This window comes from Embiotoca jacksoni, unplaced genomic scaffold (genome assembly GCF_022577435.1).
Source record: "Embiotoca jacksoni isolate LCO1_2020_lvr unplaced genomic scaffold, fEmbJac1.0.p SCAF_5, whole genome shotgun sequence".
Taxonomy (NCBI): Eukaryota; Metazoa; Chordata; class Actinopteri; family Embiotocidae; genus Embiotoca; species Embiotoca jacksoni.
Window position 1 is genome coordinate 8,780,018 of NW_027185403.1, and position 23,248 is coordinate 8,803,265.

Below are 23,248 nucleotides of genomic sequence, written 5' to 3' on the forward strand. Positions count from 1 at the left end.
GCCCATCACAGTGGTCCGTCTGTGTTCTACATCTGCCTTCCCTGCTAACAGAATTAGGATTCAGTCTGTGGTTTACCCGAGCTGGACGTCAACATAAACAAGCTGGTGAGGGGCGAACAGTGGGTCTGACTCAATCTGATTAGGAACCCGAGGACACTGGACTCCACCCACCGATAGCGGAAACCTGACGGCACCACAGGCCTGTCAATCAAACCAACACGCCCCCAAACATACAGAATTTTGAGGCTTAATATCTAATTCAGGATGGAATTATTTTCAGATGGACCGCCAGAAAACTAATAAGAAAACTTGAATGATGTCATAATGACTTTGTTATATTTAATTTTTTTAAATTTTATCTTTATCTTTGTTTTAAATGAATTAATGTTGCATTTCATGAGAAGTTGGAGACAACCCTTTATGGCACTTTCGCGTTGGCCTCACTTGTCAGACGTCCACTTCTATATACAGTCTATGCGTGGGAGCTTCTGTCTCACTAAAAGCTAAATATATTTGTTCTTGTTTTGACTATATCACTTTGAATATCAAAATTCAACATTTTTCTAAATGAATATCTTGAGACTAAAAATAAAAGGTCTGAGCCATGTTGTTAGCCATTTGACGCAGTAATTATTGAACTGGAAAATGTTATTTCGCAATCAAAGCACAAAACTGTTGCAAAGATGGTGAATAACAACAAATTTTCCCCAGGCAATATGAACGGATATAGTCTGGATGGTAAATCCATGACTCTCAGTATAGATTATCCTTGCATGAAACATCATGTTGAGACAGGGTGGGTCAGCGTCAGCACAATGAGCTAAAAATATGAAGAGTAACATCAGAGAGACTTCACGCCGTGACGATATGAAATGAATGATTTATCACATATTATTTTTGTTGAATACACACATTACTGACCTCACCACTCCAAAAGATTGTTAATTTTATATTCAAAAAATAGAAGTGAATAGATGGATTTATGCCGAGCTCTTGCCTGAGTAGCATGCTAATGAGTCTGAATACATCTGCTATTCAACACAGTAAGACTAGCGTGTTATTAGCTGCGCACTGATGAACCACTGTGTAATGGTGTGTGTTTGTGCCATTACTGCCTGTAATTGTATGACAGAGTACGTGTGAGCAGGTGGTGTAGCTTCAGTTTGCAGCCTGTGTGTATGTATGAAGGTATTTTTGTGTCTTTATTATGAAAGCAAATTTCTCACACTGCAATCAAAACTCAAGTTTGTATGTCAAAATATATAAACTGAGAATATCATTATTTGCATTGCAAACAAATTTGCTCTTACAGTTACAGTTTGTAAAGTGAAAGCCGAGCTGCCACGTTTTAAAGCATGTCTCGCCAACTACATCCAACTCAACTTGTAGGTTTTTGATTTGAAAGCAAAGGTTTTAATTCTGTGACCAAAACTAACAAAACTGTAAGAGAAAATTTGTTTGCAATGAAAATAATTATATTCTCAGTTAATATATTTCTACTTAAAAACTTTACTTGCAGTGCTTGCTGTGTCTAATTACCGCCTTTTTTAAAAACATTTTTTTTATAGCTAAATGTTTTTAGAAACCTAAACAAAAGCATACTATATCATATACCAATACTACACTAATATTGTACTATAACACGACCTTCTCATTATGCCTTCTGTACAGCATGAAAATAAACATTACCGTGAACACAAACTGCAAAAAGAATTTGGGAAAGTAGATTAGTGAGAGCTTCAGTTGTTTTTTTAGGAGACCGGATTGTTGTTTTTCACAGATTTAAGCAAGTAGCAGCGTCATACACCGCGCAATAGAAGTCGGTCGAGAGCCAAGACAGGTAGACTGGAAGAGGAGGGTGACGGTAACATGCTGATACTTTGACAGCCAAAGACGGGTAGACGGGGTGATTTATAAAGAGGAGCCGGTGAGGGATGGGAACGATAAAATATGGAGAGAAAGAGTTGATGGAATAGAGTGAAATTATAGCGAGACAGTGAGTTATGACAGAGAGGTGGAGGGGAGACAAATAGAATGAGATGAAAAGAGAGATGGGAAGGTGGCGTGGGGGCGGAGGGAGAGAGGAGGAGTGGAGGTGGAGGGGAAAAGGCAGAGAGATGGGGAAAGAGAGGGGTCAGAGCACAGAGATTAGAGAGAGAGAGGGGGGGGGGGGGTGTAATCCTTGCGGTTCCAGAAGCTGAGCTTTTAAAATTTGGGTTAATACTCCCAAACCTTTCTTTGTCCTCATGTTCCCCGTGATGATGTGTGTGCTGGGGTATGTTGTTGTTAGTGCGTGTGCGCTAAGATGAAATACAGGCATGCATGAAGAGACACATCCGAGGCTCCTCCCTCCATCCACCTCCATCTTTCAACTTCCCTTTATGCGTTCCAATCGTCCCTTTTACAATATTCTGCACACGTTTCAACTGTGTCATTGTCTTTCTGAACATCCGTCGCTCACTCAAGCATGCAAACGCAATCCAATTAGTTGTTTTGGAGAAAAACAACTAGCCTACATCTCTAATTGACCCGAGGAAGCCTCGCACACAAGCGTGAAGAACGGCGGATGAGCAAACAGCACCAACCTGACCTAAATCACAAAATGCAATCAGCTCGCTCAACCTCATTTATAAAAGTAAAGACTTTGACTTCAGCTCTTAGTGTAGCTCTCCTTAATTTATATATATATATATATATATATATATATATATATATATTAAAAAAAGTTATTTTTGTTTAATGTAAAGAATGGCTTCTAATTAGCTTTCATTTATTACATTAGTGACTTGATTATCCAGATGACAGTTTGAGTTGAGATTCTGTTCAGGCCAGATGATGAAGGGAGCTTAAAATGATTTCAAACAATTTAAATCATTAAAATATTTTGTGTCCTTTGGGCCATTCTCCTTTTAAAAAAAAAGTATTATTGTCCAATTTATAATTTTCATCAATGAGTAATGTCTAATAAGTGCATGCAGTGGAATTTTTCGGTATTTAAAAAGCCCCATTGTCTTCTGTTGCCTCTGTCACCGTTTGTATTTGATTGGGTGTGTTTATCACATTGGCTTAAAGTAAGCCTGAAACTGCATTGGTTTCTGGAGATTAAATTTAAAAATAATAATAATAATAATAATACTGCCATGTATAAAGGATTATACTAACATTTCATTCACTCTCGTCAAAAATAAATATTGCCAGAGAAGATGTCTCTGACAGGTGTGTTTATTTTACAGCTGATGACCTTATTTTATCATTTCATAAGAAAATATAAAGGTCGTAACCTTTTCAACTTTGGTAATGCTGGTGATGAGTAGGAGAGGTGTGCACTGACCTGTTGTAAAGGAGGATGTCAGGCGTCCAGACCTGGTCTGAAGGAAACCGCAGGTTCTGAACACCGGGGTACTTTTCTGGATTCCAGCTCAGGTAGATGTCTGTCCAGTACTGAGACAGAGACATTTTAAGAGTTTGAGATGATGTGACATTTTTACAACTGTAATGACCCTCGTGCTCTGCAAAAGCTATAACTTGCAATGACTAAGTGAACTAATCAAAGTTAACTTTTACAAGATGAAGGTACATTTCGTGGAAATAAAGGGTGAAATCTTGCCAAGAAGGACAAGTCAATGGAAAGGTAAATATATATTGCATTATTATTGTTTTCAAAATTATATAGAAACTCTCAAACGATCAAAAATGGAGAAAAGCCTGATTATGGAAAAATGTTTCGATCCATGAAAACATAGCACATGGCTTCAAAAATGTAGCAGCCTGCAATCATTTTCATGAAAACAAGCTCCATTAAAAGCAAAATGGTTGCAGTTTATTTCATGCAGAGCTAATGCTACCAATCAGCAACATGGCTACTGAGGGCATTTTTGCCTATGTGGTACGTGCCCACTCATCCACATGGATGAGTGTGGTTGTTCCAGGATGACATGTTCCAGGACGACCTTAGAACAAACACTGATAACCATAAAATTGTGAGCTCTGAAAATAATTACAGATAGCTTGGACTCCTGGACTAACTGGATGTATAATAAACATTGAATTGACTAGAATAGGCTGAGAGCAAGTTTACGCAATTAATTAAAAAATGAACCGTCTCTCTGGATGTGCTCAGTTAAAATTCAATATCATCAACATTGCCCGAATGTTGTGGCTTTTGTAATTTGTGAAACATAGTCAGAGTCTTTAGTAGATAATTATGCCATAAAAATATAATTAGAGCGCATTAAATTGGTGACAATGTGCCCTTCTCAAAGTTTGTCTCACCAGCTGCAGCCAGGCGTTGGTCATCAGCACTTGGTTCTTCTCATCCTGAGGACAGAAACAGGGAATGAGCTTTTCTTCTCCATTAGAGAAGACAACCAAACCAATTCATATTTAATAATGTGGAAAAGGCCTTCATCATCAGCAACTCAGTGCAGTTGTTTTTCATTTTGAAAGAAGAACAAAGCAGGCTTTGTGTAACTATAAAAGCTAGTTCTATGTAACCAAGTATAGCTCTGTTGGAGCTCTTCACAAGTGGGGACCATTTAGCAAATTGCAAAACCCTTTTAAAGGGTTTAAACAGTGGTGATGAACTGGAAAATTCCATGCTGGCTGTTAAAAAATAAAACAATGCAAACGGATGCACAATGACCATCCATCTACCTGTATCCATCTCTGTGTGTGTGTGTGTGTGTGTGTGTGTGTGTGTGTGTGTGTGTGTGTGTGTGTGTGTGTGTGTGTGTGTATCAACAATTCAGTGAAATGATGAAAATAGAATTGTGGGTCATATAAAATGTATAACATGAAAATATGGACCTTGCTCGTCTATTCAAGGTCACAACGGCAGACTGCCTGCAGCATTGTGAGCACAGTGAACACATATACAATACATAGACTGACAATAAACTTTACCTTCTCAAATCAAATTGAAATATAATATTTTATGGTCCATCATTATTGCCTCAAAAATGCTACGCTTGTAGTTTTGCACTGTATGTTACAGTAATAGTCATATATTTGGCCTATGTGACTGTTCGTTTCAGCATTTCCAGAACGATTTTATTTGATTGGTATCAATAGGTAATGGAAAACCAGTTCTAAAAACTAAAAATACTAAGGTAAGCCTATAATGACTCAGAAGGTGCACAGAAGCTCCATTCAAACCTCAAGTGGACCCATATGAATATTAAGCCAAGCAAATCGAAATCTTCACTAATCAAGGGAAGGATGGTAGACCGGATGGTCAGTGTACACAGTAGACCTGTTCCCACTGTACTTGTACTTGAAGCGCTGGAATGATGCTGATCTCAGTGATGCAATCCTTGTCAAAGGGCAGAAAAAGGAGACTATCAAGGTCCTCAACACCATCAACACACCTTGATGCCAGTATTGGTCCCTCAGTTGTTGCAGGCCAGTGATTGCATTTGAGTTCCCCCGTCACTCAAGTTGAAAAACTGGACAGGACGGTCAGTTCCTTTATTAAAAAGTATCAAAGAGTGCCGTGATCTCTGAACCGAATCTGGCTGTATAACAAGGAGCTCTGAAACGACATCTTTGAGAAATGACTGACGAATGTGCAAGGTGCAAGACTTGAGAAGACTCTTTGGAAATATGATAAGGTTATCCAGGCTACTACACTAACTAATGCAGCAGAAGGATGGAAATGATGTCCATGTGAAGCAGTTCAGCCAACAAAAGCTGCATTTCAAGTTTGCTGACATTGTTTTGAAGGTGCAGTACGGGCGAGACACTTGGCGCACCTTCGTAGAGATACTTTTGGCAAAAAGCAAGTAACAGTTGGGGAGGAACGGTGATATATGCCAAAGCTTTGTCTCGGTAAAAACAAGGACAGTGGACGAGGTAGGAAAACGTTGACTAGAAGGAAAAGTCTGTCCAAAAGGACCTCCAAAAATCTGTACCACTGGTGAAAACCAGCTTTTCAAACACATTATGCAAGATGAGTCTCAGCCAGGAAAGACACACATGGAAGCACAACATAACCCTGAAATTACATCAACGTAGGAGGAGAGGGTGAAAGACAGCACTTTAACTATCATGACGGACGACCAAAAATAGGAGTAGTTAGTACTCTTGAACTGGGTCGGCTGCAACAAAAAGAAATGGGAACCTCAAATGAATTAATGCAGTCACATCTGTAAGCGGTCAAATAAACAAACGTTTGTGTTTATCTCTGCTGCATGCAAAGTATTTTCTTTGCAGCCCTTTATCTTTTGTTTTCTGCAATCACAGTGAATGACATGCAAACACCTCTGTGCCTGTGTATTCTTGTGAGTCTTTGTATGGACAGAATTTACCTTGAGACACCGAGTAGCTGACTGTACATGAAGCCACCGGTCGGTCAACACTGTTTACTTTAAGTCTGATGAATAAATTAGTTGACTGTTATTGCAGTGTATTCGCACACCTCTGGGTCTCAGCACACCAAATACTGCTACATAATTCAAACCAATCTCACATACTGAGGCGAGGCATTCTCAGTTTTGCTGAAAGAGGCTTTATGTGGAATGAAAGGTGTGCTTTTACCTGAAACTCAGTCCTTACGGTAAGGTTGACTTAGCATCCTTGCTGTGCTCCACGAACAGTTACATGTATTCACTCTAGAAATGTACTCTATTTAGCCTACGTATCTAAACTGCTGGCCTGACTGAATCGGCAAATAAGCTTTAGTGTCTTGCTCAAATAGTAAAAATGTTTATTCTACTCCCCCAACATATTTTCCCAACCATTTAAGGGATGTGCAAATATCCTCTACCCTGTCCTGTTTGTACAGAATAATGACTAGGTGTGGGCATTTCAAGCAAAACTACTATTCGTTAATCGCTCTGACTTGATCGACTATTAAGGCTATGAACTAATTTACGCCACTGCAAATTATTGATCAGTGGATGGACCGTTGATCGTTGCTTCACTTCAATGATTATGAATAGCTGTGGAAGACTGCCGATCTGCTTGCTTTACCTGCAGAGTTTGCGCGGCACCTCGTCTCCATTTATGTTTTGAAGGAGTTCCACGCAGAACTTGTTGACAGCTGTCGTCGTTTTTGCATGTTTCTCCTGTTCGCTGCAAAACTCCAGCACCTGATTGCAACGTGTTGTTCTTCTCCTCACGTTGTTTAATGGCGGCTGACAGACAAGGTTTTGGCTGCATTACTGCCACCTTCTGACGAGAGTAACACATTACAACCAGGCGCTGGTAAACGGGGGAAATACGGAAGGACGATAATCGTGTCCACTAATGAGTTTTATATATGACTATGCAAGTATTTGAAAATCATGACCTAACCCGAATAATGACCACATAAGTTTGCAGTTTGTAAGTAGAAGTTACTTGTTCTGTTAGAAGCTTTAGAGAATCTGAAAAAAAAAAAAAAACTGCATCGTTTGCCCATTCTTAGACTAAAGACACAACAACAACTACCAGGAACACAGACAAGCCATTTAGAAATTGCCCCTCTGTGAAAAGCATGAAGCCCCTGCAGTAAAAACACACACATGCACACAAACAGTCGTATCTGTCTGTTCTGACAAATGTAAGCAGACATCTGGCTGGTGTAAAACTCAAGTGCATTTAACGCACTAACACTGTGGACGAGCTGACTGACAGTTGTAATATATGATCTTTGGTGTTTAATGTGTCGAGGCTTCATTTGAAGGCCCCCTGCGACTTTTTTTTTTTTTTTACGCTTTACAAAGCCATGAAAGATAGTAGACCTGGATTGATTTCTAGGTCACGAACTGGAGGACAGGGGAAGGGATTGTGGCTTACATAAATTGGGACATGTCGGTTGTCTAAACACACAAATATTATCAGGACAGCCGCTTAGGGTGAGAGTTTGACATCTCTTATCTGCAGTCTAGACAAAATGGGCAAATGTGGACAGAGGACATAAATAAGGTCTGTTAGCAACTGCTCCTGAGGAGCAAAACACATAACCCCAAACTGCCTCAGTGGGGCTGTAAGAAGACATGCATGCAAAACATCTGGATTAATGCGGAGACAATGAAACATGAAACAGAGGGGAAGGAATTGAGACCGGCAAGGTGTCAGTTAAACCCAATAACAGAAAAAGAGAATTTATGAAGATCTCTGTCCAGTGTGCGCATGTGTGATAATGCAAGTGTGCCAGTCCAACCGGGCCCTTATGTAACTGAAGTAAGTGAAACAGCGGAAGTGCATTACTTCCGCCATCATTTAACACTGTTTCAAGAGCACAAACCCACTGCTGGATGTGTCACTGATACCGTGGATACCGACGTTTAAATGCACTGACAATAAAGTTTATCATTAAACTGTAAAATATCCTGCTTCCATGACATATCTTTGTCATTAAGTAATTAATGACCACGTTACGATTGATATATCGTTAACAGAGCTTTTTGTCCTCCCAGTGCTCACAGCTTCGGTTTATTACAATCACTGTGATTATAGTCTGGAAACGCAGCTCATATTAACCTTCACTCAGCCGCTCTGTACGGTGGACCTATCAGCGAACAGTGTTGGTGGGTTATTACAATAACATTGAAGTTGAGTGTGTTTTTCTAAATGTAGTTGCAGCACTGGTACAGTCCCGGCGCATACCGATTGGTTAAAGCTGCTCTAATCATTTCAAAACAAACCCAAGGTTTACCCAAGCAGGAAGCAACAACTAAAAATGATTCCCTCTGGAGCTACACAGACCCATATATACACACAATGAATTTGGGTCTGGTATAAATGACTGTTTTCTCACCACGTCTATGATCTGCAGCAGTGTGAGGCCCAGCTCCACCAGGATGGCAGCTGAGTCATTCACCACAGGTCTCTCTAATCGATTGTAGTTAGCGAGCAGCTCCTTGTACAGCCTCCTCTGGTGCTCTCCCTGCAAGGACCCTGGAGGGAAGAGGCAAAAGGAAATGTGGTTTGTGTGGTGATTATATAGAATACAAAGCACTATCCTGTGCGCAGGTTTTTTGCATATGTAAGCCATAAATCTAGTGCTGGAATATTGATGCTCCAGAGACAAAAAGTTTTACAACACCATCAGTGTTTTGGCTTGGGCTACCCCTTTTCCCTGGAACAAAATCTTGTGCACTGAGGCTGAATTCTAATCCAGGAAGTAGCTTAATGGTCGTCCGAACCTTTTATCCTTCCTTTGCTGGCACCAGCCTGTAGAAGATTATAAGTTACCTGGTAGAGTTTCAAACACACAGCCACATAGTGTCCCTGTCACTGAAGTTTTGGATTCCTCTATTTATCCTGTAACTTTACCTGTTCTATGAACCGTGTATAAGAGGAAGGAACGTATGTTCTGAGCCAAAGGTTTTGATGAATAAATAAACATGTGCTGACATCTGCATACACATCTGCTGACTGTAACACACACACACACACACACACACACACACACACACACACACACACACACACACACACACACACACACACACACACACACACACACACACACACAGAGAGAGAGACTGGCAGGACTGTGAGTTGGTGTAGTCTTAAGGTCTGGGGTGATTAGGATGATGTGTTTGTTGGCCCAACTCTCATCACCATTATTGATCCTCTCTTCCTCACTTCCCATACACATTTAGCACTACCCATTTGTCCTAAAATAAAGAGACAGACACACACAACCACCCTCTCTCTCTCTCTCTCTCTCACACTCGGACCACATTGTTAATGACCTTTAAGCCGCTGATCTGTCCGTAGTGAATTTTTGTTTGCAATGTGAAAAGTTTTTCGATGGTTCAGACTTTCAGACCAATTGCAGGTAGTTGAGGCAGCCTCACCCATTAAACCAGAGAAAAGGAAGTGGGGAAGAAGTAGAAATGAGCCGTGGCAGGACACAGAAAGAGAAGACAAAGTATTTAATTGCAATTTGGTCCGATGAAATCCAGTCAATTTGATAAAAATGCATAAAAATGCAAAAACGTACTACTTATTTTCTAAAGATGGAAAATAAGTGCCGGTAGTAATGCAATAATAATACAATTATAATGGCAACAAAATGTATCTATTAATTCGGGGTTTTTTTACCATTCACATGAAAAAAGGATGTCGGCCAAATAGACCGCACGCCAATGTCGGATGTACATCCGCCTCCAAACCAATCAGTGTCAAGTACATGGAGACGTAGTTCACGAAGGTTGTAGAGAAATCATTCAAAGTTCTTTCATGCACTCACATAATTGTAATGTTACAACATAACTAACTGGATGAAATATAACAAACATGTGAACCCTCAGACCTTGGTCCGGACTTTCAGGTGAGAAAGCGCCTGAGAACGAGAAACAAGAAAACGAGTTAAATGATCTTTTAATCTTTCAGTAATTACATGTTATCTGACTGATAAAATAACATTGTATTGCACGTTAAAACAGAGTATCAGAGACAGACATGCAGTGGCAACGACAAATGGGGAGAAAGGATTACAGACACAGCGCTGTGAAGCTGTGAACACGAGAGGGGTACGCCTTTGGCCTGGCACGGTGCTGATTGGCCCATTAAGGCTTTAATGATGACAGTTATGGCAGCACTGAGCCCGAGGTCAGAGACAGACGAGCTACAAGAAGCTGCTCAGCAAAATCCATTTCACTGCTCCTGAGGAGCCCCACGGACTCTGACTAATACATCAGACTTTGTTCTTTCCATCGGCGCATCCACCCAACTTCCACTACTCTCTGTCGAGGACGGATTGATGGATCCGTGACTTTCCACAGACAGATATATTTTTGCAATATATTGTTTCTGTGTCTTTCTGTCTGTAAACATGTTTGAATAGGCTACAAGGCAAGTGTTCTGAAAGCTGTTTTTCCCGTGGCTTCAGGAAGGACAAACAATCTCAGTAAATCAATAGACTGAACAACAAGTTTACTAATCTGTCCATGTAGACGCGCACAAATTTGCATAGACACGCGCACACAAATTCAAATATAGCCTCATCCACAGCTGCTTCCCTGCCGGCCTCCCGCCTGTTTCTTCCTGGGTTTTATTAAAGTGAAATGTGAACTGAGGGCCAGACAAACATAACTAAACTAATAAAATCAGTGAAGAAGAATTGAAAGCTCAGTCTCTGTTGCAGCATGTCTCATAAAACCGTGTTCAGAAGGAATTAAATAATCAAATCAAATAAACCCCTGTGCCAACTTTAATTCACAAACAAACAGCGTGCAGCGTACGCTGTCGGGGAAGGAAAAGATTGATTTTTTTAATCATCTCACTAATGAAGCTGATATGAGAAGCTGGCATGACTACATCATTTTCCAAACACAGCAAGAGGTGTCATAAAAAAAACATAGCAGAGGGAATGAGAGGGGTAGGTACAGGAAATGTAGCGGGGGAGCTAGAAGATTTGCCCTTTTTTACACCAATTCAAGAGAGAAACTTTTCACGAGTTTTGCTGACACTGTGGATTGTCTTAGTGGGATGGGGAGTGTGAGGCAAGGGTTTTTGAGTTGGTTGAAATCTGCAACCTCGCCACTAGATGCCACTAAATCTCACACTGCTCCTTTAAAGATGATGGAAAACAGTCTTGATAGGTGTTCCTGAGGGAAGGGATGAAAGCAACATCAAATGTCAACAACACTCTAAAACGACTACCAGTTTTGTAAATGCAAGATCGTGAATCATCTGCTCTCAGAACTTGAGGGTACTTTCCCCAGGGACCATTAAGGAATGACTTGAGACCTTCAAAAAAAAAAAAAAAAAAGAAGATGCACAAGGGCCCTTTTAGACACTGAACTTGATCACTAACTTTATTCTCAATGTCACTTTACAAGAGGTTGACCTTTTTTGGTTTTACAGACATTCAAACCCAGAACTTTTTTTCACCGTTTACCTTATACCCGAGAAGGAGATGAATGTGCATAACAATACTACATGTGTGTGTGTGCATCATAAACTCAGACATGCTAATATTAAACAGTAAACTAGATCAATACTCCATCATTCTAACGCCAGGTGGGTCATGACAGGATATGTCAGGGGTCACCACAGTGTCCAGACCAGGTCTATGAGAAGGTCAGTGAGGGGTTGGATCTATCCAGATGATTGATTCTCACCAAAACAGTACAACACAGAACATGTCTGTTATTTAAATATATCTCAATATGTTAAGGTCAAGCCATTTAAAGCTATTATCATTCGAGGCAGAGAAGGTCAGGACGCAATCATCTTAGTCTGTGGAACCAAACTCTGAATCAAAATATGTCTAGCCAAGCAGTGTCATTGGAAAATGGAGAGAAATAACTTATCCCCATCTCCTTCAGAAAGGTCACAAATGCATCTTCTACATACAGCCCCACAGGCCACACACTGTTGTGGAGCTGCTCAGTCTATAACCAGCAAATAAATGGACAAATATGTATTACTGTGGATGAAGCACAGTCATTTTCACTCATTCTGTCCAAGTAAAAGGTTATTTCATTGGTCATGTGACTGAAAACACAGATTTGAAGCAAATAGTCAGGATTTAAAAAAGTTTATCAGAGACACATGAAAAAAACTGACTATTCATAGCAAACAGTTTGGCTGAAAAAGGTTGTGCTCTTTGAGAGAGCTCTCAAAGATTGCAAGCAGTCGCACATATTTAAAAAAAAAAAAAAAAAAAAAAGGATTTCCTCCCTTGTTAAATACAAAAATGCATATTCAATCTTAATGAAATTAAAATACTACGGACATGGCACCAAAAGAGGATGGTGGGATGGCAGAGGAAGCTGTGTTATGAATTTATTAGCAGAGTAATAGTGAGAGGAGCCAGGTTTTAATGGCCAAGCTGTTCATCTGCATGATTATGATTGGTCAGCTGATAGCCACAGAACGGATGAATGCCAGTGGACCTTGAGTTCCTTTTTTTGCTTGTAGAGCAAACTGGCCAAATATTCAGCTTGACTTTTCAAGCAATTACCTAAATTTACTTCAATACTTTTTTAGCATTAACTTACAAGAACAATTCTTTCACATGTTTAGGCGTCTGACACATTGTTGGGGGGAAACAGATATGTATATTCAGACACAAGCAATACAGGGAGGTAAGTGTGATCTGAAGCAGTTTTAAATGGCATGTGCAAATATAAAAAGGGAAAATCAGAAGTACATTATCCATGTCCTTCCTCCCCGATTCCCTTTCAAGCTTTCCATCTCTCATCTAAATTTTTTACACCTTCGTTATTGCTGCCGCTCTGCTGTAAATTCTTCATCCTTCTCTATTTTGACTGCACCTCTTTCCTCTTTCAGTGCCTTTATCCCTTTACAAACCTTTTCAAATCTTGTGATATATTCTGGTTCTCCCTCTCAGTCTCTCAGCCTATCTCCTACTAGTCTGTTTTTGCTTTCAACACTTCTTATTTACAATGAATGAGTGTATTCCAGAGCTGATTGAAAAGAGACATACAAAAAGCCTAAAAAACATTGGCGCGATCCGTACAGGCACCAGTGAGTTAGCATAATCTGTAAAGAGGTTTTAAGCCACTTGGGGGTCGAGGGTAAATGAAACAGGTGCAAGTTGACAAGTGTAAACTGACCTCTTCCAACTGTGAAGTGAAAAATATATTTGTTTGGTGTGTCATCTAAGCACATTATAATACTCTCTTTCTCTCAAACACTCACACATTAACATTTAGTGAGAAGTTCAGCAACGCGACTCCGTCCCGTTTGAATAGTTTTTTACTGGGTCAAAGCGTTCAGATGAGGCTCCCAAACACTCTTCAGACAAGCTATGCACACACAGAAAGCCTGCGGGACTCATTCTCCCTCTCTCTTTCTCACACACACAAACACCCAAACATACACCCAAACAAACAAAAAAAATGCTATTTTAGGCAGAGCACTAAATGACCACCACTTACATAAGGGTGTTTTAGTGTCCCTGATGTGTCCAGCTAAACCCATCCAGGCTGAGCTGGTTTCTGACACACACAGAGACAGGATGGAAATAAATGATCATGGCTTTGTTCCTCTGTCTCTTTCTGCCAAGGTAATCTGCCATACTTACGTAGATTAGGCAATCTATTATCAAATAAAACAGGGTTTTAGTACTTTTATGCTTTGGGGGAATCCAGGAATGACGTCGCCACTTTTCTATAATAGATACCGCTCTAAAAAACATAGCGGACTCATTGGAAATTACTACTGGAATAATGAGTTGATGAAAAGTTTGCAATTTTTGTGTGATTATGTGGTGACATTCAACATAATGCTTGGTGTACATGTATTGAAACCATTATTGAAAAGCAAGCCACTTATACATATATACCAACAGTGTGCAGAATGTGAAGGCCAATATGGAGAAGTTTATACAGACAGTTCACATTCATCAGGTTTGTGTTAATGCAATACTCAAAAGCCAAATACAAAAGACATTATTTAAAGCAACCAATGTCAATGTGTGGCTTCAGCAGTTTAAGACAAATCAAAAGGGGATATTTTCCAATGACTTTTAAGAGAGGAATTTCTTCTTTGTATTCATTCACTGCTGCTTAGATTGAAAAAAAATGTCCAGGAAAAATACTTCTTGTTTAATGAGACATGAGGTTTCTTGAAGATATTTGACTCGATTGACAGGTGCTGCAGCGTGTCACAGCTAATGCAGTTGTTTCAAAACATCCGTTCGGAAATCAATGAGTGACCTAAAGATTGCTATGTCCATGCCTGTGTCTTAAATCATATACTTGTGCCCGTACAGTTACTATATTGAGCGCATAGGTGCATTCACACTGTCATGTATGGAAACATGCGGTGCACTATGAATACGCAGATGGTGTACTCGCACCGGTCAACACATCGAGTATGAAACTTTTCCCCCTTAACAGTCACCATCATGGCTACGTAGTGGAAAGGGAGGAGCCACCAACTTATTTTGTAACTGCGGTGGTCAAGAAAGCTGCAGCTCTTGCAGGAACACCGAACAGTACAAAAACAAGTTGAGCACGTCAACGCAAAAGTGTCCATTTAAGTACCAGTATGCTGTTATTGTGTCAGTGAAACAGGCGTCACAAAAACATAGATATAATAATCAAACAAAACTGGCAGATATGTTTGCGTCATGAGGTGCAGAATAAGCGACTTGAGACAACACTAACCTGTCCAAATTCCCGCTTTACACAAGTAAGTATACTAACATGTAAGTATACTAACTGAAGTGCATTGATTGAGACACAGAACATGTTTTTCTACAGATAAGTGTAACTGGCTCCACCAACTGTTGTTCAACACCAGTGATTTGACTGTGACACGGAGAGGGTTAACATGAGGCCTCCAGTGTAGCTAGGGCCCCTGAGGTTCCAAATGACGTAACATGAATCCTGATGAATAAACAGTAAGAACGCTACAGAGCTGTGGTGATAAAAGGGTCATCAGGATAAGAAGTGAAAGGATATAAAAAATTTAAAAAAAGACATCCACTTCTGTGGACATAGATTTACATGCTGCCGGCAATTTCTTTCTTATGAGGCTTCTCCCTTAAACAAAATACCAAACACACAAACATAAAATCTCATTACAATTAAATAAATCCCTCATTACTTACGGTGATCTTATTTCATACAACATGCTAGCTAAATCTCAGAAATTGACACAAGACGCCAAATCTATCATCCGGACTGGAACATAAAAGGGCTCTGGTCCCAGAATGATCCGAGAGAGAGAGAGGAACCACAGTTATGAACGTGGGGAGGTGTGTGTGAGGGGGGGTAGGGGGGGGTGCACAAAGGAACCGTTGACAGATCGCCACTCCCTGAGGGCCGGGAGAGTCGACACCACAACAAATGTTACATATCAACAGCCTTTCTGATGCAAGTATATCTTGCGTGAGTTTGTACGTGAGAAACAGAGAGAGCAAAAATAAATAGCGTGCATACACACAATCAAATGGTGACGTGAAGGAGGAAATACAACTGATTCCATAATCCTACAATGAATAGACTTCATTGTATACAAGAATTGAAGCGTTCAAAAATGCAGTTGGTTTGCAATTGTGATTCTCAAAAAATAAATGTTGCCAATTTGAATTAAAAAGACAATGTGCAAAACATCGCGTGGGGGACATGAGAACCATAGAAGGGCATTATAGAGAGTGGAGACCTCTGCCGAGGCCATCAGTCCACTCTCTATGATGTGCAAACCTGTAACTGCAACTTTTTAGCAATGTCTGGATATATTTCCAAAACTATCGTATCTATTGTACCAGGCGTAGAAAACACTAAACATCTAACACAGTGAGCAGGAGAAACAAACAGAAGCAGAGGCCTTTGCTTCCTGCTAAGATATCAGACCTGACATAGCAAATTAATTATAAATTAGCAAAAAATATTCCAACAGGTGCTTGAGTTGAGCAAGGCATATGCTGCAATTCAAAATTAGCTGCTGTGCAGACAGATTTAGTGTGTTTAGGGGTTTTACAATACACAGTGTTAGTGTTGGTGAGCTAACACACAAATCTGTAAGATAAATCTGTGAACAGCAACACATAAAGTGTGTTGGCAACAGAAAGTGAAACAATACACTTACTGCGACATCCAACATGATACACAGGATCCGGAATTAATATAACCTCCCTGGCAGAGGTAACAAAGCAAAACTGAAATCTCAAATTGAGTTCATTTTGTCTTCATTTCATTTGGATATTTCACATCATTAAAAATAGCAGCAAGTAAAACTTTGAAACACTGAAGTACATCACAAGCTGATATTGCTGAATATTCACTTGGCAGAATGTCACATTTGGCCATTTGTCTTGCACACATCAGGCATGAGACTAAAGAGAACTGCTGTGGCAGTGGATCCAGTAGAGTGGACAACCTCAAGTTTGTGTGCCAAAGGGAACCTGCCAAATGTGCTTTCTGACACTTCCTCAAGATTGCGAATGGACGCCCGCCTTAACAGATGCCATCAATCTCTCTTTTAGATTATAGCCAACCTTGAAAACCTCAATGTGAAGAATGAATGGGACCCAGACACTGTAATGTCTAACAAGGCTGCGACAAACAACTGAAGTGTCACCTATGTCTGTGTGCATACATTGGTGTGTTTGTAAAAAGGATTGTATTCATGCCGCTAAGAAACAAGTGTCCTCGAAATGATGGAGGCTCCCCTGTTATTGTGAATTAATTTAAATGTGCACTCACATGTGTGCATAGCCAATGCAAACTTCCTCTAACACTAACCAGCTGTGCATAGATGTAAATTAAGGTCACGTCCCCATCGGTGATGGTCCAGCACCTCATTATTTCGCTACCAATTATTTGGTCAGGGGAACGAGTCAGTCAGAGGGAGGTCAGCAGGGAAACATCCAGATGTTCAGCAGCTTTAGGCCTACATCGTAACACAGGTGGCTAGCCTACCTGACCTGTTTTCAAATACAGATGGAGAGACAGAGAAATTAGGGGAGTTGAACTGGGGGAGCAAAACAAAGAGGGAGACCGAACATTTGAGCAGGAAAGACGAAGAGAGACAGAGGTGACAATGAAGGCGAGAAGACCCTGGCATCCAGATCTTTTAAAAGCCTTGAATATCGTACATGTCATATTTATTTTCATATCTATTTCAATGCCAAACTGAAACTGCAGGCAGATGTTTTTCTATTTGTCAAGGTGGAGCTGGCAAGTGATTCAAATGCTGTGATTTTTTTATGAAATCATTGAATTTAGAGTGTCCGTTTTTAGGTTGTTTATTCCATTTCTTCCACTTCCACTTCCAACGGTGTGCTCCGAAGTATTCTGCGCCTTTTATCATATAATGCTCGTTCGTAGTCTCACAGCTTTTATTTCGGCTTCATTTCAAGTGGGGGTTGCTGTGGGTATGTCATATAATATGTCATAAATGATATTTGCTGCGAAATGTAAGATGACTGTGCATGTTTTCTTACATACATGATTATGGGTTTTGAAAAATAAGTTGCAAAAACTAATGAACATCCAAATGTTTGCGTATGAAAGGAAGAAAAATCATGGAAGAAAACTTTTACATATAAAGCTACAAGGAACAGCAGCTGAGCACTGGCTCATAATAAAGCCAGGTTCACACAAAAAATATTGGTAAACCATTGAGATATTCACTCCCAAAGCAGGCAATGATCTTATAGCAGGCAGAAACAAACACTTTACAACTGTCGATGAAAGCCAAAATTACAAAATACATTGATGATAATAGCATCGACCACTGACAAAGTTATTATTCAAAGAGCATCAAACTAATAGTTTATAAAAAAAAAAAAAAAAAAAAAAAAAAGGCTAGTGTGCATTTAGGCCCGGTTTACTAGGAAGTGTGAAATATGCTATAAAAAATAAACTTTCCTCGTCAAGCACATATTTTCGCCCTCCATGTTGCACGTTAACCTGCTAGCATCTTCCTCTCAGCTCGCTTGAATGTGAGCTCCCGTCTGTCGTTGTGTGTGCTGCCGGGGCAGCTGTCACATGTTAACTTTGATGCGCTCTGTGCTTATTTTTCTGATGGCTTCATAAAATAAATTAAAAAAAAACAGAAATTGGCTATTGCTATTTTCTTGAGGTGTTGTGCTGTTCACCATTACGTCACTTCAGACGCTTAACATGACTCTCTGACCTTCAATGTCATTTCCAGCCAGACTTAAAGTTTGTAAACTAAGATCAACTGTCGACCACATAATGAGCTCAACATATCATTAAAATATTAATATAACAAAATATGCAAAATAAATATTATTTTTTAATTTTTTTTCATTGTGGACGTGCAGCTCCTTTACCATCCACCAGGGAGTGCTGCAGCATTTTTTTTTTTTTACACTCCTACGTCTGACGACCTTAATTCATACAATGTTTTTAAGTCATTAATACAGTTCCAACTGGCAATAACAAAATGTATAAGAAGCTTTGAGTCTTTAAAATCTAAAGACACAACAAACAAAATAGCATGAGAAAGGCAGTGTGTCCATGAAAAACAAGTAATGTATGAGGGTAAAAGTGATAAATAAGGGGAGGGTGAACAAGGGACAGATGAGGGATAGTAAATGAGACCTTAACAGTGAAAAAAAATATATTAACACAAGAGACTTCAACCTTACACTTTCTATATCTGACCAATGTCACCTCTTTGTGCAACTCTGCTTCTAGTTGTGTGTTTCTTGGAAAGTAAAACAAGTGCATGCACACATACTCATTACCGTTTTGTGTGTGTGACCTTTAAATCAACTGACGAGCCATGAGGGTATCCATTAACCCATCATTTCCAGCATCATGTGACGGTCCACACTGGTGAGACGAGATCAGATCGTATGGTGTTGTGTGTTAATGGAATTTGAATGGATGAATTCCTATAGGAGAGATTTATAATCTATGGTCAAGGGCTCAGTGTCCTAAAACCACTGGACGTTTAATCCTAATCCAGAGGCTGAGACCTCTGCTTTGGTGCAACACTGAGTGCACAGCTCTTGCATCTCAACTGTGTTGGATACAACCCTACTGGGCTTTACAGTTTAGGAGCTAAAACAGCTCAAAGAAAGCCCTGTGGTTTGTCAAGATGCTAAAGTGCTAAAACGGTTTAGTTGCGGGCATCCATTTCACTCTTTAAAATATTTGAGTTTATTTAAAGGTAGCACAAACTGTTTACTATCTTTTTAAAATCTGATATAAACCCATTTTTCATAAAATCCATGTTTAAGGAGCAGAGACAGGAAAATATTGCTGAGCATGGAAGAATCAAGAAAAAGGCAGTCTGTGGGAGGCTTCGCAAGAGGAAAAGATTTAAAACAAGAGAGACAGAAGACGACATTGAGAGAAGTGGCATTACAGTGAAATCAAGCAATTATCATTGCAGCACCTGGGTCGTGCAACTTCACGCTTACCCATTTCTCATTCACAGAGTGAAGGTCAGGAATACTGTTTTATCTCAGAGGTAGCTTTTTGTATTTTTGTTGGACACACCTGAATATCACGCAAAATAATACTTGTCGCTGAGGTGTAAATTGATTCAGTCACACCTGCAACTTTAGATGTTGAGGACTTTAGAGTCACCCTGTCATGTCTCCCGCCATAGTGTCTGGCTGTGTGGAGCATAAGTTATTGCAAAATCGTGCCTCAGTTTCAAGGAAACTAACATGTCCTATATCTTGTGATTTTCGGCTATTGTATTGTGTTTCCCTTGACAGACTAAAGCTGCTTATCAAAAGCACAGTGAATGTGCACATAACAAGCTTACAAGCGGCTAGCTGGTTCTTTAATCCCCATCCTAAAAGCCTCATGAGCTTCTATTCTGCTTCCATCAGTCAAACATGACACATCATGACACAGACATTCATAGATGTCCTGTTTGAACTGTGGTGAAGGGGTTGTCTGTGTTTGATTTTTGATAACCATTTGAAAGATAAGTGAACATTTCTGTTCTATCCTATTGTTTTTCATTTCCATCTTTTCCATTGTTAAATTTTAACATTTATTGTTCAAGTTCAAACTGAAGATTAAAAACACTGCAGCAATTTCTTGAGAAACATTAGCAAAGAAGTTCTTTACTTGTTGGGTGATTTTTGTAAATTGTCTAAGATAATAAAGAAAGAGTCAAAAATATTGATTTTGAGACTAAATGACATGAATTTGTGTGGTTGAAAATAGTTGTGTATATGTCTTTTAAAGTATATTTAACAGCAGGATGAATACTGAACACCAATATTGCCCCAACATGAGACAGCAATACTGTGTTTCATGTTAAACATGAGAGACAGCAGAGGCCTCCTGTCATGGGTCAGCATGTAATCCACCCTCTTTAACACACCATTAGTTTTTGTATAGGTAAAATGCCCATCCCCCCCACCCCGCCAACCCATCTTCTCCTCAACATGAACACTGACTGGGTCAGCATGGTGAAGTGGGAGCAGTGGAAGGTGGCGAGTTCGAGTTTGCATATGGTGCTCAAAGTGTACACACTGACATACAAGTGAAGGGTTTGAAGCTTCAGCAAAGCCGCTGTTTCAGAAACTGGTAAGTAAACAACCCAGATGTTACAGATGATGTTAATGATGTTGCTGGTGATGATGGGATGCGACTTAGGAGAGAATTATAGACTCATGCACGCACATCTCATTACACACGAATAAGCAAACATGAATGTGCACACTCTTACACATAAATGTGTGCACACATAAATGCATGCAGACATTAACACAGTGTTTAAAAATAACTCTTTTGATAATGAATTGAGGTACGTAAAGTACCCAGGACAAAAACTGCTGAGAAGTACATTCAGGGTGGAGAAGGAGAGGATTTCTTTTCTATTTCATTCTGGCCACTCAAAGATTCATCTGTCAGTATTATTCAAATGAACATGTGGTAACTATAAAATCACAGTGATTCACTGTGAGTAGCTTCACACCTTAAAATGAAAAAACATAAAAAAGTTCTATCGCTCAAGCTTGAAATAGCCTAGCTACAAACTCTGTTTTGCTTATCATGATATGAATAAAACAACACAGCATAAATTCCCTCCAATCGATTTATAAATCTTCCTATTCATTTTAATAGTTTTTTAACCTTACAGAACTTCCCTAATAGCAGTAAATGATTCCAAAAAAGACCACACCAAAGCCCATTAGTCTCTATAGAATATCAACTAAAGCCTAATCATCCAAAACTCATCAATGTTAGTAATTTTTCAGTCAAAATCTCCTGTAGTTTCATCAAACCCCATACATTTAATTCATGTAGTCTAAATTAATGAAGAACCAGCAAATAAACTTCCCAAACCTACCTTCGAAAAGGATGGCTGTCCAAATATAAAATCCAAACGAACATGATCCCCAAAACTTGTGGCACCGCATCCTGGCACCGCTCAGTGAACTCCGCCGGCGCCCGGCAGTGGGCTCTCGGTGTCGGCTAGACAGGGACTCTGCTCCGGCTTGGCGGCGGAATGAACATGAGGCTGGGGAGAGACGGAGAGGAGAGGGGGCAGTGTGAGAAATACGGAGACTGACTGACAAGAGTGTGGAGTTCAGATTGGCGCGTTTACACTGCATCAGGAACGCACTCCCTCACTCATACACGCACGCACGCTCGCTCGCACACGCACACACACACACACACACACACACACACACACACACACACACACACACACACACACACGTGCCTCTCCAGGCTCTGCATATAGCGATAATAATAACTACAGTAAAGTTTCTCTGATCGACTCTGTAATTGAATCGGCCGTTCTGGATGTTGTGTTTTTTCAACCCAATTTCATGTCATCCCTCATCCCTAAAGGCTATAAATCAGCTGCAATTGATGTGATTCTTAAAGGCTAAAATGGTTCTTTTTGCTGAAACCGAAAATCTTTTTTTTTTAGGTTAATATCGAGTTAAACTCTTCTGACTTGATAAATTCAATATCTGCGTTTCTCTCTCTCTCTCTCTCTCTCTGTGTGTGTGTGTGTGTGTGTGTGTGTGTGTGTGTGTGTGTGTGTGTGTGTGTGTGTAAGTGCGAGCGCGTGTGTGAACTTGTAGCTATTACTCATGTTGTGGGGACACATCCACATTGTCTGGTCCAGCCTCCCATTTTCGTAACTCATGACATTTTGATATAAAGACCTGGTTTTACCTTTAGAATAAGGTGAAAGGTTAGAGTAGAATTTAAGCAAGTTTGAGTTATGGTTAGGGTCAGTCCGCAGAACATTTATGCAAGTCCTCTGAAGTAATGGAAACACAACAACTGTGTATGTGTGTGTGTGTGTGTGTGTGTGTGTGTGCGTGTGTGTGTGTGTGCGCGCGCGCGCATGTGTGTGTGTGTGTGTGTGTGTGTGTGTGTGTGTGTGTGTGTGTGCGCGCGCGCGTGTGTGCGCATGTGTGTGTGCGTGTCCTATTATTGCTGCTTCACTCACATATGCACTGAGCCTAAGTCACTGTGACTTACTGTTAATAAAAAACTGTGTTTGTCTTGATGAAGAAATCATCATTACTGATCAACGTGTTGATATCAATTAGTATTTTTTATTTGCACAACAAGATGCTTTGTTATTAAGTTTGTTAATATCATATTCCCTGTTCTCTGGTGATGCCAGGAGAACATTTTGTCCTGAAAGGAAAACTTTGACATTTTGGGAAAAGCAACAGAGAGTGAGGTGAAAGACATTGATACAGATCTCAAAACAATACATTTTTCCTCAACGGGAAATTGGTTGAGGGTAAATTATTAGAAGGCAATTCATCACAACATTCCCAAGCCACTATCACAGTCAAAAATAACATACTCATAAACTGTGATTGATTTAAAGAAATAAAAACAAACCAGAGTATTTT

The 23,248-nt window shown here is 39.9% G+C and overlaps 1 protein-coding gene across 3 annotated transcripts in view; it reads right to left on the reverse strand.

The window, feature by feature from the left end:
* The window catches only part of LOC138211311 (neuronal acetylcholine receptor subunit alpha-7-like), a 34,108-nt gene extending 12,175 nt beyond the window's left edge, over positions 1-21,933 (reverse strand). For 2 of the 3 annotated variants that reach the window (XM_069171086.1, XM_069171085.1), the window contains exons 1-4: positions 21,709-21,933; positions 8,741-8,880; positions 4,273-4,317; positions 3,332-3,441 (exon numbers count right to left, since the gene is read on the reverse strand). In XM_069171086.1, the coding sequence (XP_069027187.1) occupies positions 3,332-3,441; positions 4,273-4,317; positions 8,741-8,880; positions 21,709-21,778 (365 nt within the window). In that variant the 5' untranslated portion in view covers positions 21,779-21,933. Of the gene's footprint in view, positions 1-3,331; positions 3,442-4,272; positions 4,318-6,969; positions 7,103-8,740; positions 8,881-21,708 lie in introns of those variants that run through there. The other variant, XM_069171087.1, reaches the window with a different exon arrangement.
* Positions 21,934-23,248: the final 1,315 nt, after the last annotated feature.